This window comes from Pocillopora verrucosa, chromosome 14 (genome assembly GCF_036669915.1).
Source record: "Pocillopora verrucosa isolate sample1 chromosome 14, ASM3666991v2, whole genome shotgun sequence".
Taxonomy (NCBI): domain Eukaryota; kingdom Metazoa; phylum Cnidaria; class Anthozoa; order Scleractinia; family Pocilloporidae; genus Pocillopora; species Pocillopora verrucosa.
In genome coordinates, this window is record NC_089325.1 from 17,293,612 (window position 1) to 17,313,249 (window position 19,638).

General features: G+C 36.8%; 1 protein-coding gene across 9 annotated transcripts; it reads right to left on the reverse strand.

The window, feature by feature from the left end:
* Positions 1 to 6,422: 6,422 nt before the first annotated feature.
* Positions 6,423 to 14,730, reverse strand: LOC136276754 (threonine aspartase 1-like). Of its 9 annotated transcripts, XM_066161648.1 has the most exons (15): positions 14,555 to 14,582; positions 13,949 to 14,002; positions 13,535 to 13,602; positions 13,245 to 13,313; positions 12,712 to 12,810; positions 12,034 to 12,118; positions 11,458 to 11,537; positions 10,813 to 10,919; positions 10,399 to 10,512; positions 10,149 to 10,224; positions 9,804 to 9,867; positions 8,730 to 8,776; positions 8,261 to 8,341; positions 7,837 to 7,919; positions 6,424 to 7,596 (listed from the first exon to the last, which is right to left on the reverse strand). In XM_066161648.1, exons 3-15 carry the CDS (start codon positions 13,542 to 13,544, stop codon positions 7,516 to 7,518), a joined length of 996 nt encoding a protein of 331 aa, XP_066017745.1. In that variant the 5' UTR covers positions 13,545 to 13,602; positions 13,949 to 14,002; positions 14,555 to 14,582; the 3' UTR covers positions 6,424 to 7,515. The 9 variants fall into 9 exon arrangements, with proteins under 9 accessions (XP_066017740.1, XP_066017739.1, XP_066017745.1 ...); XM_066161647.1 differs by lacking the exon at positions 13,949 to 14,002 and having other exon boundaries at positions 14,550 to 14,685; XM_066161649.1 differs by lacking the exon at positions 13,949 to 14,002 and having other exon boundaries at positions 12,712 to 12,783; positions 14,555 to 14,635.
* Between the last annotated feature and the right edge of the window lie 4,908 nt (positions 14,731 to 19,638).

Below are 19,638 nucleotides of genomic sequence, written 5' to 3' on the forward strand. Positions count from 1 at the left end.
TCAGTCAAATGCAGGATGCTGTGACTCACTTAGAAAGATGGGCTGTGCAGAATAAAATGGAGCTGAATGCTGAAAAGACCAAAGATATATGGATCACCTTCAAAAAGTCCCGTCCAATTCCTGCTCCTATTAATATCGGGCCTACTGAACTGAAGAGGGTTTCAGAGTTTAAACTACTGGGTGTATATGTACAGAACGATCTCAAGTGGAACACACATGTCTCAAATATTGTCAGCAAAGCGTGTAAACGGTTCCACTATCTTAGGGTCTGTAGAACAGCCCATCTTCCCAGGGACATTGGTCTTACAACTTACATCACTAAGATTAGACCTGTTTTAGAATATGCCTGTCTGGGGAGGGCTGCCTATTTACCTTGAAGAAGATCTACAGAGAGTGCAGAATAGATGTCTTAATGTCATTGGTCTCCCTAGGGATACTGTTGAGTCACTTGTAACTAGGCGTCAGAATTTGACGAGGAAAGAATTTAAACGTATACTAGAATCTGAAGCACATCCTTGTAAACGTTTTTTAGAAAAGCCAGTGGATCATGGCCATAATCTAAGATCTTGTAAGACTAACCCAGCGCACCTCAGAATACCTGTATCACGCACTGTTAGGCACAAACAATCATTTGTTCCTAGAGGTGCTAAACTTAACTTGATTTGATATGTATATCATTATATAATATGTAGTGTTTTGAATTTTTATTGTAATATTACCGTAATTCTTAACGCCAAAGTTAATAAATAAAGGTTATCATTATTATAGACTCCTAGGCACTAAACACCAGCTGTATCTCTCGCAATCATATGATAAACATATTCTTTGTTCTTTCTTGAAGCCATTAAGTCATGCAAAGAGATGTTTGACCTGAACAAGTAAGGGATAGGTAAATTGTTTCGTAACAATGATGTTACCAATGATGATGACAATAGTCATGATAATAATAATAATAATAATAATAATAATAATAATAATAATAAAAAGAAGAGTGTGTTTTTACTTGTACAATATGATAATCTTATTATTCAAGAATGGATGTAACCTTGTCAATATTTTGCACAGTTAGGCCGGAATATAATTTGGTAAAGGCAGACAATTGCTTGAAAACAGATCTTACCCATTTTTTTTCCTGATGGTGGCATCGGCAGTGTTTGCTTTTCGTCTTAAATATAATGAAAGAATACCGAAATAGCATATCCCCGGTTTCCCTGAAAACAAGTACTGGAGAAGTTAGGTGAATATCCAGTGTTACACAAGTGATTACTAAGAACTAGTTACAATTTAATAGATACTGTTCATGATCCAGTAACATTACTTAAGCGTGGTTGTGTTTTTAAATACGTAGAACTTTTGGTATTGTTCGTAATGTGGCACTGAGTATGTTGCTGATGCGGTAGTAAATTCGACTAAAATAAAAAAAGAAAGAACAACAATGAACGAGGAGGGATGTTGATCCTGTGTATAATCATTAAAAATGCATAACGCTGAAACGAGATAGAAACTAGAGCGGAATGAATATTGTAGCACATTACGTTCAGTTGAGGAAATTTGTATTCTCGTTTGAGAAGTCTACATTAATTTTCTTTTATATCTAAAAATGGAATATTTTCATAAAAAATTGAAAATATCTGCGTTATTTGCAAAAGAAACGTTGGTAACTTCGCACAACTAAACATCATTGTTTCTATGCGTTTTTAAAAATGAATTCTTCTAACTTTAAACACAGAAGTGTTTAATAATTGAATATAAATTGTTCACCTTCTCTACCTTTTTAAAAAAAACTGTTCAACATCAATTATTGAAGGCCAAAAACTGATGAAATCATTGAAAGTTCATTGGTTAAAACAACACCTTAATTGTAACTATCACATAAAAAGCTACTAAACAAAGTCGTAAACCATTCAACTCAGAGTAAAAGTTCAATACAACTTTGAAGAACGGATAAGATTTCACAATGTTTAATGTTGTGTTCGTCTGCATCGTATTCCTTCCGTCTGCTCTTATTTCAAACACATTATTTTCTCAAGGTTAGTGAATTTCTGTCTCTCCGGTATTTTTAAAATTCCTTGCGAACGTTTCTCTTCTTCTTAACTATCGTGTCGCATTCACGGTTTTGGTACACAAAAGGCAATATTTTTTTTAAAACTGGTACCACTTTGATAACCCTATAACGGCATTTCTCATGTACTTCGTCTCTGAGGAGATAAACAGCTAAAGTGGATTCATAATTCAAATCAGAGCAGAGACTATGACACAGCAAATACGGAGACAAAGATACAATTTCATTTCCAAATAACAAGATACACAATGGAATTCTCTTTCATCAAACTAACAACTTTTCTGTAGGAATCACTTTTATTCAGAAAAGGCTTTAGATGACTTCGAGAAAAGGAAAAAATTAAAAACTGAACGTTACATAACTAACACTTTCAGAAAATACTGATCCTTAATGAATAATTCGAATTATTTATCTCGACATTCCTCACAAAAGAAGAAAAGCGAACATATTTCCGCTACAAAAGAAGGGAGCATTGTTAGAAAAATAGAAGTTGTCGGGGTGACGAAAGAAATGCGTTTTACAGCTCATGAAAAGTAACCAATCACAGTCGCGTGTGATGCCTTACAACTTGATGTGTATCCAGTTGACCTTATTGCCTGAGGAAGACCAGTGTTAACGTTGCAATTAATACAATAAATGTTTACAACATGGAACAAACAATCCTAAACATCACTCGGTTTTTTTATGAACTCGGTTTTTTTTATGATTTTGTGACTATGTTTTATGACAGCATATTGTTTCATAGACTGCTATCGTCTCTTTCAGTCAATTTGCCATGCTTATGATATTATCTGGTATTACTGATTCTTTATACATGTTATCCGTAACTTGGTTGTTTGTTTTTTTTTTTAACATCAGTGAGTTCTTTGAGAGAAGCCACAATGCACAAAATCGCACATCATCTGTTACATTACAACCGTTGTAAAATCAATTCTAGATAAATCGTTTTCCTAAGACAAATCATTCTCTAATTGACTGAGTGCGTGCAGTAACGATGCTATCTCGTGAACCATTCGTGATTTGTATTCGGCTTGCAGCTTCAAATCTCGTACACGTTTCATTTCGATTTTGTTTTGGATTGTGGCTCGCATTTCATCTGGTCCCACTTGTATATTAAAATGTGCGGCCTTTAAAATGGTGTCTACTTGGATATCTAATCATTAAGCAGCTCAGTGCAAACCATTGTGTATCTTAAAATCGTGATATAAAATGTGTCTAAGGAACCACTATTGATATTTTTGGTCACATATGATTGATACCGATGTGTTACTTTCAACATAGGTTCGAATATTTTGTATCGAGAGGGTTCATCATCAACGGTTCGACAGCGCTTCTTTGTAAAAGAGGAATTTCATTATCTGAATGTCTCTGTCGTGGGGACATCCAGTGTATATGACGTCTTGGACTGCACCTTCAAATGCATCTGCAACCCGTTGTGCTTTTCTGTAAACTTGGCTGCCTCCACAGAAGCTGATGGAGAAGCCTGGTGCGAGTTACTGTCTTCTGATAAATACAGGAACAGCACAGAATACACTGACAGTAGAAATGCCCACCACTTATTCCTGAAGGTAAAGGATTTGTCATTTCACGAAACACGTTTCGATTTCTTTTAATGTTTCTTTATCAGTGTATTTTGCTTGACCTTTTAAGAGTGTATTACACATTTCCTCTCTCCAGTCCCCTTGCTCTTCCTCGCCATGTCAAAACAAAGCCACCTGTGTGACGAATTACAAATATGGCTCCTTTGAGTGTCTCTGTAAAGAAGGCTATGTCGGAAAATATTGCGAAAGAGGTGAGGGAAATCTTTAATATTTCCATCTTAAGATAAAGTGCAACATGCCACGTTCAGATAACACAAATAGCGGACTTAAACTGATGTTTCATGTCACATTCCAATTTTTTTCCTTTTCTTCCCAGTTGACGAGCGAGCAAATAGTTTTTTTATGTTCTCCTAATTTCTATAATCATAATGTATAAAGATAGAATCAGCCGACGAGCCACAAGGTTAATCCTAGCAGAGCTTGTCCCAGTTTCAGTGACATGAAGTGACAACTATGGTCAGGGTGCAAATACATCGTAGGATACCACCCTCGCCTTTAAACCTTTTTTTTTTTCCATGTTTTCTTTATCGTTTGCTGTTACCTTTTTAACACTCCTGAAACAGCAGCTGTATTTCTCGCAATCATATGATAAACATCTTCTTTGTTCTTTCCTCCAGCCATCAAGTCATGCAAAGAGATGTTTGACCTGAACGAGTAAGGGATAAGTAAATTGCTTTGTAACAATGATGTTACCAATGATGATGACAATAATCATGATAATAATAATAATAAGAAGAGTGTGTTTCTACTGGTACAATATTATAATCTTATCATTCAAGAATATTGCATAGTTAGGCCGCAGTAGCTCTCCTAAAAGGGGAAAGGCCACGCCCATAAACCTATTAGGAAAGTGCATGAACCCATATAAACTGTAAGATGAGCCTCTCCCAAGTGTTCATCAGCCAAACCCAGCTCAAGTCCAAAGGGACCTTCTCGTTGATCTTTGATTCCAGGAAATAAATTCTCCTAATTCCAAATTCTCCCAATTCCAGGAAATAAATTCATTTGGCAAGCAATTCTCGATTATTGGCCTAAGCACTGTAATTTAGCAGATACTTTAAGGATCTTGGTCGATCTTAAGGTCAAAGTTCAGGTTCTTGATTGTCCGTAATGAAAACTGCAAAGGAAAAAATTGAGATAATCCTAATACTTTCCAATACAAAAGAGGGTCGTTGACAAATATGAGAGTAGATGCAAGCTTCTTCGCACAGAACAATAAAAAATGTCTCGATCGCATTTCAAAGGTTAAATACAAATCAGCTGGTCACCCTTATCGTTGACTCAAAACCATTGTCAGTCTTCTGCCACGTGGAAAATTTTGGCTGTGGAAGAGGAGGTTGGACACCAGTATTGAAGATTGATGGAAACAAGGTATTTAGGGCGCGATTCTCATTTGATATTTGGATTTCGTCTTGCTGGCACTGGCAGTGTTCGCCATTGTAGAGAAGATGAGAATATCATCCAACCTATGAATGAAAGGACCCTTGAAAATAGTTATTCCTCTTCCACTGAAAACGCTTCATCATTAATTTAAGTTATTAGTGTAAAAAAACCATAACTTCCCTGGGAAAGAGGCGTTTTAAGTTATTTGTTTTTCGGGATTCCGTCAAATTGGATATTTTTCATCACCTGGGAATAAAAAGGTATGTTTCCTGGATAAAAAATAAATGCCTATAGATTGATTTATTTCGTGTTCTTCGGCAGGTAACTTTTCGTTATGACTCAGAGTATTGGGTCGATAAGAACACCTTCAAACTTGGTGGAGGAAAGACTGGGTTTGATTCACAGGAAACTAAATTACCGACGTACTGGAACACATCTTTCTCTAAAATTTGCCTCGGTATGAAGAACGGCCAGAAAAAAAACATTTATTGGGATGAACAAACAGGCCGAGTCTCTGTACTCACTGATAGCTGATGGGAATTACCGCAATACGTCATTGGGACGTACCTTGTGGAAGAACCTGATTGGTTCAGATGCATCTTTGCAACGGAATTGTAACATGGAAGGATTTAATGTAGTGAGTAAAGATAGAAATTATGCGAAGGCTAGAATCGGTATCCTTGGCAACAACGAAGAGAATTGCGATTCTAGTGACTCCTGGATTGGGTTTGGTACAGGAGTGGTTTATAATGAAAATTTAACTTGTGGTAACTATGCACTAGCCAACCCAGATAATGGTGACAAAACCATAGGCACCATGGGATACATCCTCGTGCAGTGACCCTAGGTTAGGAGAATCCAACGGCTGTGGAACTTCGACTTTGATTCACCATTCTTACAAATTGTTCTAAATGACGTCACTATAGCCATTTGCACAAATTACGCCATACTTAAACTGAAAACAGCTTTCTGAAGAGAAGTGCAATACCAAATTTAGTAGTTTAAGGATTTGTTTCTCCGCTCAGGATCATAGCAGAGATCGAAGAAGTTGCACTATCAGGGATTTTTTGAAGACTTTTTTTATGTCAAATGCAGTAACGTTTCGTGGTTCGAAATTGTTAGAACATCTATGGTTACGACAAGCTGCGTAAAAACTGAAAGCTTATGTATTCTTTAAATTGTGTAAAATTTGATGCTTTTCATTAAGACAATCAATCAAATGCGACTGTAATTCAAATCATTCGATACAGTTTAAAGATGTGATAAATTTGCGATATTTGAAAATAACTCACCTATGTTTAACCTAATAGAAAGTGCACGAAAATTATATCGTTATAACAGTGCAGTCGACATTTTTGTTTCGTTTACTAGAAACGAAACGAGGTTATTTTGGCTGCAAGGTGAACTGTTCACTTAGTGGGGTAGAGCGGCTAATCGAAATGAAGTTTTTAATTAATAATGTAAACAACTTCAAGCTGGAAAGAAGCTCTGAAATCTCTGACGAAGGGCTAACGCTCCAAACGTCAGCTTTAGAAACTCTTTACGGTGGCTAGTTTCTATCATTAACTCAGTTGATAAAGCCAAATTAACCTTGAAAAACAAACTTATGAACACACGATCTTAAGAGATCGCAAAAAATATATGAAATGATAACAGAAGGAAAGCCAATGTATCACAAATAAAAACTTTAGACGATTTAGTGATTTTAAGTTGATCGAAGCTTTATCTTTGTCGAGCAATGCAGTATTGTCTTTTAATTGGTAACGTCTTGACATCGAACCAAGCAATAAACCATTGCAACTGAACCTTTAAGTTCAGTGACTTTTACTTGCATACTGATATTACATGAAAGCGTGTTTACAACAAAAAGTGATTTTCTAAACATCCTCCATAACTCGTACACTGTGTAACAGAATGAGTATTATGGGAGGCCTGTGGTCAAGAAGCGATGTAACATGTAAATTATTAGAAATCAAGAGATCAAGAGCTGGTAAATTTCTCCTAGATAAATCTTCTAGCTTAAGGAATATGTTGCTCTTTTTCCTAACATGTAGATGGCAACACCACGACATAAATATATTCAAGAATATCTCTCTGTTAAGTAAAGACTGGCCACCCTTTTTTGTTCGTGTATTTTGAGTCACCAAACCACATCTTCGTTCCCACTCAATCAAATGTTTCTTCATTCGGATCATTATTGAGCCCATCTTCGTTTCCATAGTAATCAAATCCCCGGTTTACATTTCATTTGATTACTCGTGACCTCTATTCAATTCACCCTGGATGTCGCCAGCTTGAAATAGTTGGTGATTTGTCAGAGCTTCTGGCTACAGAGAGCTCGTACGACATGCACGGAACCACTATCTCCTTCGCAGTCATTCCTTGGGTTGTAACGTAATGGAAACGTTGCTTAACATCTTAAGAACGACGGAAGCACAAAGGAGATGGTTTTGTTTGTAAATACGGACACTATCTATGGGGTAGTCGGTAAACTGTTCCCTCAACTAACAGGGGATGTTGCTGTCCCTTATGCAGGCGAGAGAGCCGAACCTACAAGACCGTAAAAGAAATCGTTCAGAAATTTATTTAGTCTTAATACAAAAAAGGAATTACAAATAGTCAGAACGCTGCTTCTGCTAGATGCTTTATACGAAACGCATCTTCCATTGAGCTATTGTAGAAGAAATTTTTAGAATTTTTGCACCTCCTCTTCTCATACTCAGTACACACAAGCAGTAATTACGAGTCAAATAAATGATGGGTCACTAGATCAAATATGAATGTTAGTACCTTTGGTCTTTTATCTTGTTCCGTCATGTAACCAATACACATACTCTCTGTAGTGTGACCCCAGACAAGATCAACCGTACAATCTTAGGCAAAAAAAAAGAGGGAGAACATCAATAGAGAGGCACGTCTGCTTCATTTAAGGAGAATACAATAATGTGTGCGACTGTCAAATTACCTCATCAACATTGGATTTACCTGGGTTTCACATGTAAATGATGTTCAATTGGTTGAATTAAAACAAAAATACAACTACTTAAAAAATGTTAAGAGTGAAGAACACTCTGTGACGGAAATCAGAAGATTTTGTAACTTCACGTACTCTTACTTTCAAAATAACGCGTCTTCATTTAGTTGAGAAAAGAAATTACTAACGATAAGCGGTGATAACGAAAATTCGAAATCCTTTTTATCAAGGTAGGCTTACCATCGGCGGTCTCCTCTTCCTCCACTCGTAGAAGCAGCACCCCTCCTAACTTCTGCTCCACTGTTGAAAGGAAAGGTGACCCTAAAGAGATGTATACATGAAATATCAGAAAGTTTGAAAGTCTGTATATAATCACCTCGTAAAACAGGGCAATTCTTTTTCTTTTTTGGTTGATTTATTCTTAAGATGATTGGAAGCAAGAAAAAGTCGCGCACACGACTTGTACTTTGTGTTCTCTTCGCATTCGCCTCGTACTTGACTATTCTCGCCTGAAAAACGCGAAAAAAAAGAATGAAACCTGCAAAAAATAACTAGCCGTAGAGAATATCCTAAGGGCAAACTTTCCCACGAAACAAAAATGGAAAATACTTCGAAGAATTCCAATTTCAAACATCTCCTATTCCATCCGGAAGTGATTGCCTAGCAGAAGTAGATGGAAAAATGTTAAATTACAAAGTTAAAGTAGCACCTAAAAACACGTCCTCAAGCCCCTCCTGAACCGCACTGACTGCGTCCCTAAAACAAGAAACACAATTTTAAAAACATAGGAATGACAGAGGATAGCTTTACAGAGAAGAAACCGAAGACTAAACCTTACTAGTAGATATGAGCATGTTACGCCGTTGCTTATTCAACTTCATTGGCTACCAATTGAACAAAGAATAACTTTCAAAATTGCAGTAATTACATTTATCACTGATCTCATCAAGCCTTATACACCTGGTAGACTTCTTAGATCCTCCAATCAATTTTTACTTTCTACATCTAAATTTAATCTTAAAACTTATGGAGGCCGGTCTTTTACTATTGCCACACATTCTGTTTGGAATGCACTTCCATTCGAACTTAGATCTTGTAATTCCCTTTCTTCTTTTAAATCTAAGCTCAAGACGTGGCTTTTTAAAATTGGTTATGATGTTGTATAGAATGACGATGTTTTTATAGGATGACTATGTAGTTTTGTAGTTTTGTAGGTTTAGGATTTTGTTCTTATTTTTATTATGTAAAGCGCTTTTGGACCATTGGGAATTTTTATAGAATGACAATGTAGTTTTGTAGGTTTAGGATTTTGTTATTTTTATTATGTAAAGCGCTTTTGGACCATTGGGAATTAGCGCTTTATAAATACTGTATATTATTATTATTATTATTATTATTATTATTATTATTATTGCTAAACCTCAGGGGTTCGTTGCCCTGGTTTATGTCAAGTGAGCGAAAAAATATATTTTGTTTAAGGTTTTCGAATAAATATGTTTAGTCAAACGTGTTTTCTTGATTTTAAGTTCCAAACGTGAATGCACATCAAGCACCAAAACCAAGATGAACTGTTTACACCTTAACATTCGCGTGCATATTCTCCATACTGTTCTCTATATATTTCGTAGGATGCTGACAAGGAGAATTTGTTAACAATCAATAGCTTCTTTAGGTGGTGATCATTTCCTATATTCTTGTGGCTTCATTGTGTGAATCAGGGGTGATAATGTTAGGAGAAATTAGATGCTAGTCATTCTGAGGAGTTAAAGGGTCCAGAGCTCACCTACTTGACGCCAACTTGGCACACTCTTTGGCCAAAATGGATTTCATCAAATGTTCTCCACAACCTACATGCATCCAAAATTGCTATTACACAATACGTCTGTTTAGGACCATCAGTTTAATGATCTGATCATTAATTCTCTCATCTGGTTTCTATAAATTTCCTTGTTAATTAGTTGATAGAACTTGCCAAACTACACATCAAACTACACATCATGACAACTTAATCTGTGTAACTGATGAGTTTGTGTATTTTCATCAACTGTGTCAATAATTTGATTGATTTTCTGTGAAAAAAGAAAAAGAGCAGAAAAACTGCGGATTCAACAAACTAAATAATTCAAACCTGATGTACAACAGGCCACTCCAACTTTGTTCATTTGACGACTTGTTGCCCAGCAGCCACAGCCATAAACACTTGCCTAATACAAGAACATTTTACAAAAAGGCATACTTTGTTTTTGGTGAGAAAAAAAAAAGAAATTCTCTTCAGACATTCCCAGTTGGAAATCAGAGTTCATTTATTCTAACCTCCCATATATTCTCTGAAAAAAAAAAAAAATCCTAACTTTGTATGGAGCAAGCTTTTTATTCACCTGACCAATACGACCCGGTGTTTTATAAATAACACCACCACTGGAAACACCAGCACAGAGGTGTCCATGCCTGTCCATACAAACTGCACCAACAGTGTCCATGTGGTTACCCTCCTGCAAGGAAATGGATTAGTATTAAAAAAATAAGTTTCCAAAATCTCAAGGTTGCAGTTGTCCTTAGGAAACATACTACTTCTTGCTGCCTCTCTTGAACTGAAGGGTTGAAGAAGCTTGTTGAAAAGCTTACTATTATCTACAATGAACTAGGATCTTGTCCAGTAGGACTGCCAGTATGCACTGTGAAATTTATGTAAGTATGTGACTAGATGCTTAAATACACATAGTTATGCTTAATCTAACTAAGTTTGGCCAAAATCACACACTAAGGTCAACATGTAACCTCCTGTTACTTACATTTGATACATTACACAGGTTTTCAAGTGGACATGGCTTGGATTTATAATCTACATCAGATAACTCTAATCTTGACTTGCATCTTTTCCATGTTTGGATGCTTCTGTCTTAAGAAAAAAGAAATAGCAAAACTGCAACAATTTTATAATAGGAATGTCAGAAATTAACAATGACAAGTCTGTCTGCCTGGGCATGTTATATAACCAGTAAAACAATACAGCTGATCAGCCCATTCAGTTATTATACATCTTGTGCGAGAATTGCATATTTTTAAGTGCCAGAGGTGTCTTTTAGGGGTTGCTTAAACAGAAAGAAAATTGCAAAAGATCTAGTTCATCAGCAACGGTTGTTCCTTAAAAATGATACAAATATCAGAAAAGAGGATCTTTACAACAACAACAACAACAACAAAAAAACTCAGAACCACAGACTTCCTTCAATTTTATACAAGATTTCCTATTTAATTGAGTTGAAAATGGATAAATACATTTTCCACAATATTTTGAAAAAGCAAACTCTAAAAATTAATACAATTTCTTTAGTGCTATATGAAATTTTTCTCCCAACACTACTAAAAAGATAATAAGGCAGAAATAGGGTCCATAGGATGGTTTTGTCAGATCAGGCACCACCAATCACACTCACCTGTGATCATGTCTTCATCACGACATGCAATGAAACCATGATCCAGTGCCCATAGATAAGCTCCTTCTCCTGCAAGAAAGCTGAAAAAAAAAGAAAAGATATTGCTTGAATGATTTCAAACTGTTTTAAAGTAACAATGTCAATAGGTGCAGCTGTGCAGTTAACATACTGATCATTAAACAAACAAAATGTTATAATTTTTAAAGCAACATTAAAAGAACAAATTCTTGAATCATATTGCCAGTCTTCAATGGCATGGAAGACAACAGTAAAGCATCCTTCATTAAAATTTTATTTTAAAGCCATCTCCTTGAGGGGGCAGTGTCAATCACTTATGATCTCTCACAAGAACAAGTATACCGGTATTTATCATGTCTTAAATTCCCATAAAAAGTACTAAAACATATCAACAAGAATAATACTTTGATTTGTCTTGAATATTTTTGTTTTTAGGGAGAACAAGAGAGAGCAATTCTTTTGTTTGGAGGGAAAGCTGATGAGATGGTCTACAAATCAGCTTCAAACACAAGAATATGTTGCAATATTAACATATTCATGATAACAATAACAACATACATTGGAGAAATAAGACCCAAAACGGATGGTCCTGACATGTCCCCCTCCAACAGTTTACCAGCTACCTGAATAGGATTCCTTATTCCTGGAAAGCAAGATAACAAATCAGTTTTTCATTAAAAAGTTAATGGAATTACTCATGTGTATGGGATCCTTTCTATCACAAAGAGGCAAGCACAGAGTAGCAAATCAATTTTCTTTCTTAAAAAGGTAAAATGTACAACCAAGTTCTCTTTTTTTGTAAGAATAAAAAAGCAACACAGTTGAATATATTATCATGATTATTATTATGATCATCATCATCATTATTCTATAAAATTCACAGCCTAACATTGTAAAGTGGTTGGTCTGTTTGTATTGTTGCTACTTCATAACATCTCCAATTGGTAACAACAGTAACCTGTAAGAGATTTTTGCTGTAAACACATGACAGTTATCTCAAAGGCCCCAACATTGCACTTGATCTTCAACTGGTCCCAGAATTACACTGTATGGGAGCTTGCTCTCAATTTGATACTCAATCCTTCAGTCAGTTTTACAGTCAGCCTATCAATCTGAACTTTCCTTGTCAATTCTTCTACCAGTAATTTCAGGCCTTACTCAAACCCAGATTACACAAGTGAACACATCAGATCATCAGTACTTTAACGATAAAAAAAATTTCCTCCCCTCACTGACCCTTAAGAGCACCAACAGCTCCAAATGCTGAGGAATTCCCATCCATTATACTTGCATCACACTCTACTGTTCCTGATTTGGTTAAGTTAGAACCAATCCCTGCATTAGTGCAAGGAAAATCCTGAACAAAGATAACAAATTGCCGACAAAGTTGACCAACAAAATAATGGCAGACATTGTTTCCCTTGAGGGTACATTTCTAAAAGTATTTGTGGTGCTGAGTCAGTAATGGGTATTAAAAGCTAATTTGATTAATTTAAGGTAATTGGAAGATAAATTGATCACTGTTAAGAGATTCTAAAGCTGACGTATCAAGTGTTAAGCCTCAGTTGGAGCAAATCCTCTGGTATGTCACACAGAGTCAAGTCAAGTGTTTGGTAATATCCTTCCCCTCTTACAAAGACACACAAAATATGATCAAGAGAAGAAAAACTGTTCTAAAAGTAGCCAATTGATGCCATGTATCTTCTAACTTGTATCATGCTGATAGCTATTTCATTAATATCTGGATTCAAATGTGCAGTAACTTCTACCTCTAAAGCTGTTATTGCAGTGATCACAACATCTTTGGCTGAGGATCCCTGTTTGATAGCTTTCATGGCCTGGAAAGATAATGATCTGCTGAATAAACTATATAATTTTCCTTAAATTTTCAGTCCCTATCAAACAAACAGCAAATGAGAAATACATAGATTGTCAAGTAGGAGTTACTGTGTACCTGAGTTACAACAGCAAATGCTCAGTTCTTGCAAAAAAAGAAATATCATGTTAGGAGGATCTACTTCAGAGGTATACAGGTTAAAGATTTGATTATAATTTATACCTCGGCACATGCAGCTCTGCAGGCCTGTTTGTACTCATTTTCGTGTGAAACAGAATGATACCCAGCACCTGAAATAATAAATTTGTTATTGTCACTTACCAATAACACAACATGTGTCAGAGATAAAAGCGTTCTTGAAAAAATATTTCTTCTGTCAAAGAGGGACAAATGTTCTCGCTTTTTTAGTACCAGAAGATTAGGGAAAAAAACTTTTCAAGGTATTTGACTACTTTTTGTTTGAGTAACTCTGAGTATTTATAACAATTTTCCTGACATGTTCAGTTTTCTTTCAATAAACTGTAAACAAGTTTACCAATTGTGTTTGTTAGATTACTGATAGCTGTAAAAATTCCTTTAACACATGTCAGTAAGTGAACATGCAGTATGATAGTTCACTAAAAAAGTTTCCCTTACTTATTTGTTGCTAAGTGACAATACCAAGTATGCCAACTTGTGATAATATTAAGCCTGAAGATGTTCATGAAGTATATTCAAAAAATGAAATAAAAAGAAGATATTAAACCTTCCATGGACACAATTTTCTCAATCGGTTGGCACTAGAGATAGAGTTAACTTGATTTTATATCTCTTGTTAAGGAAAATTAGCAAATATACTTACATCCAAGAGATCTGAACATAATAATAATAGTAATGCTTTTTCAACCAGAGAAATTCGTAAATGATTCATCACAGTCTGGTGACAGTTTGTAATAATAACGATCAGTCACATTATGACTTTCAGTGTTATTAAATAAGCCTTCCCCTCTCTAATCAGCTTGCACCCCCAGCTCTCTCATGCGGAAGCACTGTGACTGACTAAGCTACCACCCCCAACACACATATACTGGCTAGTGTTTCTGACAATCAATCATGAGGCTATCAATGGTTGTCTTGTTCGAAGAAACCCAACTGCTTTTTCAAGAAGTGTGTTCTTCAAGACTAAACAAACTTGAAAAAGAATGCCTTGTGAGAATAGTTTAGAATAGTACTATCGCTAAACATTTAGTAGACATACATTACCAACATGAACTGCTATAAATCCACGACCAAAAAGATTGAATTTATCTTGCATGTTGCTACACATTTTTTCTTGCTCTAACAGAACTCTAATAAAGTTTAACCTGCACAGTAGGCTATCTTTTGGCGGGCGAGTGCTAAATATTACGCTCGCACGATGAGGCCGCCATATTGGATTGGTGTCATCAGAGGGAAGCCTGGAGAATGGAGCAAACAACCATTGAGGGAGGAGTGGGGGGAGAGTTTTGGCTCATACCTGACATGGGCGCGGGAAAAAGCAACGAGGACTTTTAGGTGGCCCGAAAGGACTAGCTGCAGCCAGCGGTGCTAGATCGTGCACGCACGGGTTTTTTATGTGGCTACTGCTTTCCTTTTCGCAAGGCACCCGCTTTATGTTATGATGTAGTGTAAGTCCGTAAACTTCCATCTAAGGACATCCAAAGCCCCCACGGTTTTCAAAATCGCAAACTATCGTGGGGCAAAGTACTTGTAACGCGGGAGAAAGTTTACGCGCGCAAAGGAATTGAAACGACAATATTTCTATGATAACAATATTGCAGCAAAATGGCGGCATATTGAAATTCCCACTGTTTGTTTTCCTTTCTAGTGGAAAAGCTTAACTAAATTTGATTGGGTTGCTGTATACAGGAGGGTTTCTATCGAACATTTTCCGTCACATATCTCAGCCAACAAAAAACGAAAAACGTTGCAGTAACAGGCATGAGTTCAGGGACTGAAGACAAGCATTCGCAACATAGCTACAAAGTTTGTAGCGACTAGTATCGCTTCAGTTGTCTAGACAAATTTAAAACAGCGTATTTGGAACTATAATAAAGAGAATGCTAGGTAACGTTTGGATCTATCCATAAGAACAAACTGTATTAAATCATCCACCTCGCTCATATCAATAACAATCCATAAAGAGTAAAACGATGTTTTTTTAGTTCCTGGACGAAGTTCATTCACGCAGGAACGGGCCAAAGCCGCCGAGCACGCGCACTCGTTTTACCGCTTTGTCTCGAGAAGAGTATTACATGCATGTGGAAGAACGTTACCTATCGTCATTTCTATTCTCGCTGTATACAGAAACTCTGTCACCATGGAAACGGCCTCGCTTGTAACGAGTCCTCCAAAGGTTATGCATGCCCATGAGTATTACAAATGAATAAAATGGTAAGTTTCTAAAGAAACTGTGGTGCTGCGTCGGTGGGAGAGTATAGCAGGTAATTTAGTGTTAACAACTGAGTTGAAAACGTAAATTAGCCACCGTAAAGGGTAAAAAAGCTGACGTCGGCTTTTTTACCCTTTACGGTGGCTAATTTACGTTTTTAACTTAGTTTTTAACCCTAAATTACCATGAGTATTACATAGCGACATTCCTATCCTCCCAGTATGTAGGAAGTTTGTCTCCATGGAAACGACCCGGCTTGCGTCGAGTTTCCCAAAGCTCAGTGTTGGAGCATTCGTAGCACTAATTAATTTCCGACACTTATTTGGCTTTTCGATAAAATTTCCGCACAGCCCCATACTACTATAAACAAACCTGTTTTTCCAACGGCGATGTACTGTTTTGTCATTGTTTTCTCTCTCCAAGCACTGAATGCTTAATGTAGTATGGGGCTGTGCGGAAATTTTACCGGCTTTTCTAGACATCAAAATTTCAATTGCACTCTGCACTAGTCTTTACCTCAAACCTAGAGATTCACATAGTTACTTGTGGTATTCATCTTCGCATCCATTACACGTCATGAATGCCATACCTTTTTCACAGTTTCCCAGACTTCGTTGTTCATGAAGTGACGACTCTGATTTTTCCGATAAATCAGAGGTAGTGCGCTAGTTTTTCGACAAACGGGGTTATCCCGTTTCTTTTGTTCAAGCGGGCTGCCACCGCGCCAAACAAATTGATTGACAGTCAGCCCTACAAACGGCTGAGAAGGAAAATACTGATCATATTTCATTCACTCTCAAATTTCACCTTCACAACCACGCAATTCAATCTAACGTTCTTAAAAAAATGAAAGTATTTCAAAACGATTCAGAGACTGGCACTATCTTTTCACAACCTCCACTTTTTGGTTAGAAGTTCATTCAAACCAGTGACCAACCTGGAACTTTCAAATGCGCTCGCTCACGTTGCAAAAATTATCCTTTTATTCACGACGAAGAGAAAATGTCGGGACCCGAGAGATCCACTGGACACTTTAATCTACCAAATCATTCTAAGCAACATATGGTAGTTTGGGGCCTTTCCTACATCTAGGTAGTTCGGAAAGCCGTAAAACTCTAGAACAAAAATTTATCATGCAAATCGGCACCCTTAATCCCCACGGTATCAGCGAGCGCTTTTTATTAAACTAATTTATTCTTGTTTTTACTTACTTATATTCCCAACAATACCCTCGCTCCTTTTTCTGCATAGAAACCCACACACAACCCACAATTCCTCCAATCGCTCTGACAGTGGGCTAACGCTCGAAACATCAGCTTTTAAACTCTTTACGGTAGCCAATTTACGTTATCAACTCAATTTTTCATTACCCTGTAATACTCTCCCACCGACGCAGCACCACAATTCCTTTAGAAACTTACCTCCTTTATTAATTTGACCTAGTTTAATGGCCAAGCTTCTAACGAGTAGTCTATAGCTCAGAGGTAAGAGTTCAAATTACTTATCAGAAGTTCATAGGTTCGAATCCTTTTAAGAGCACTCGGAATTTCTTTTTTCGCCGAACGTGCCAGTGTCATTTACTGAATAACATAAAGCGTTTATCAGCGAAACCAGGATTGATTGATTCCTGGCTATGTAATAGAGAAAAAAAGGGGGAAGCAGAGGTATTCTAGCACTGGTATTATCTTCTCTGACCAAGGAAAAGCTTAAACCTCGGAAGCATTTAAAAAAATTCGAACTTATTGCATTCGAAGTCAGAACGGGTGCAAACAATATGGTTATTCTGCAGTGTGAAAATTGGAAGTCATGTAAGTTCCTGCAGGACGGTGAGCCGAGGTTGTGGCTTCCCATCACACACGACAAACAGAAGTAGTTTTACAAGTACGATCCACACAAAAAAATTGCACTTAAGTTCGTTTGATTAAACGAGTCTTTAAACTCCTGTTTCGGGAGCATTATCGTTCTTAAACCTCGATCCTGACCTTAGCGCATTTGCTGTAAACGCAAAGCAAACGAGGAAATTAGAGTTTGAGCCGAATTAAACTACATGATATGGCGTAAAGTAGAAATAGTTTTATAGATACAAAAACGATGCACGATTGAAAAGACTAGAAACACTAGAAAAAAGGCGCTTCCAGCGCCGATGCGTACATGTATATAAATGTCTTAATGGTCTCACGCATCACGAACTAACACTAGTCACTCAGCAAGAACAGCATAGTTACAACACAAGAAATAAAGCAAACCTCAAAATTCCATCCGTTAAAAGAAACTGGGGCAAACAAAGAACTGGCTATCATGCTGTAAGTGATTTTAACTCGCTGGACAAAACTATACGAGCCTCTGATAATGTAAATATTTTGAAGCATCAGATTTTTAATTCATTGATTTAAGTTTTGTATTACACATAAGATACATTAGTTTTTAGTAGCATCTTTTAGCATTTTTATTCATTGTAAATTTTCAATTTTTAATTTTCGAGGTCCTTTTTGTAAACCACTTTTTAGTGAAAAAGTTTCCTCATTAAAGATTGTCATTATTATTATTATTATTATAAAGAAAATTTACACAGTTTCATTTGATTTAATTAGTATCTGCACTTCTGTTTCGGGGCATTTCATTACAAGGGTTTCGAGACAAGGGTTGACTTTGTACCCACAATTACAGCTCAATGTCAACCCTTACCTCGGGACCTACAAACTTGATTACAGTACTTTTACATCATTAAGTGGCCCCTCAGTATTATCTCGAATCCTTCTCAACAGCACGTGACGCAAAGACCTTGTGATTGTCGGATTGATTACTCAGGGGAACACTAGCAATATTTGCCCGCGAGAGCTGTGAGAAACTCAGTGCGCATGCTCAAAGCGACATTTGGCCCTTGCCGCAATCTAAGGTGGCGGAATGTCAATGTCAACTAGGAAGGTGAGTTTTGTACGGCATTCAGTGACCCTTTTGCTATCTTCCAACGTTTAATATGTTTGAAAATCAACACCATAGTTTTCTTTAGTTAAGGAAAAGGCCATTGAATCTTTTTAAGGTGGGTTGCCGAGCAATTCAACTATCGAACGAAGCAGTTGTTCAACTGATCATGACACACTTGGCAGACTGCTGGTGTGACAAGAAAGACAGAGTTAAATGAAACCGAGCCCAGGGTTGTAACCGAGCCACCTGAATGACATGGAGGTAGTATGCATTTACGTTTTGAGTCCTTTGGTATCATAGTGTTGGACTATTTGAACGCTTGAAGCTCCTTATCCACGTGCGCTGCGATTTACGTGATACTACAACAGCAAGAATTCAAATAAGGTCATTCCGAACTTGTTCAGGTTTGAATTATATTCTTTGAGAAATTTATTGTAGATGTCAATTAATTTTCCGAGATAACTAAAGAAAGATATAGTTCTGTGACAATGTTTGCGTTGCAACACATCTCGGCAGTCTTTGTTGCTGACCAGTTCTACCCTCTGATGGTGATGCTGCTGAATTATCAAGTGTTATGGCAGACGAGGCAAGGAAGCAGGGTTCAGCCGATTTGGGATTATTGTCGTTGTTGCTCATATGATATGATTGTAGAGGTTGGACTGGTGACTCAGGTGTCTTTCCGATCTTGCTTGTTTCTTCAGCATACTGTTCTATTCCCAGTGTTACCTGTATATGACTGCTCATTTAATCTTGGTGATACTTGGGCTTCAGCTTTGATTTATCTCCTGGTTTGAAGGGTTTCATTCTCCTCTTGATTTCTCGAGTCAAACTGGGGTCTCTCAAAGGTCTCAATTAGTTCATGTATGGTGTATTGGTTAAACTTCTCAATAACCTTTCTCAGGTTATCTCTTCTGGATTGTCAAATTGAAATCCATTGAAAATTTTTGATGCCTCTACGCTTATACAACATGGAAAGGATGCTACCTTGTAT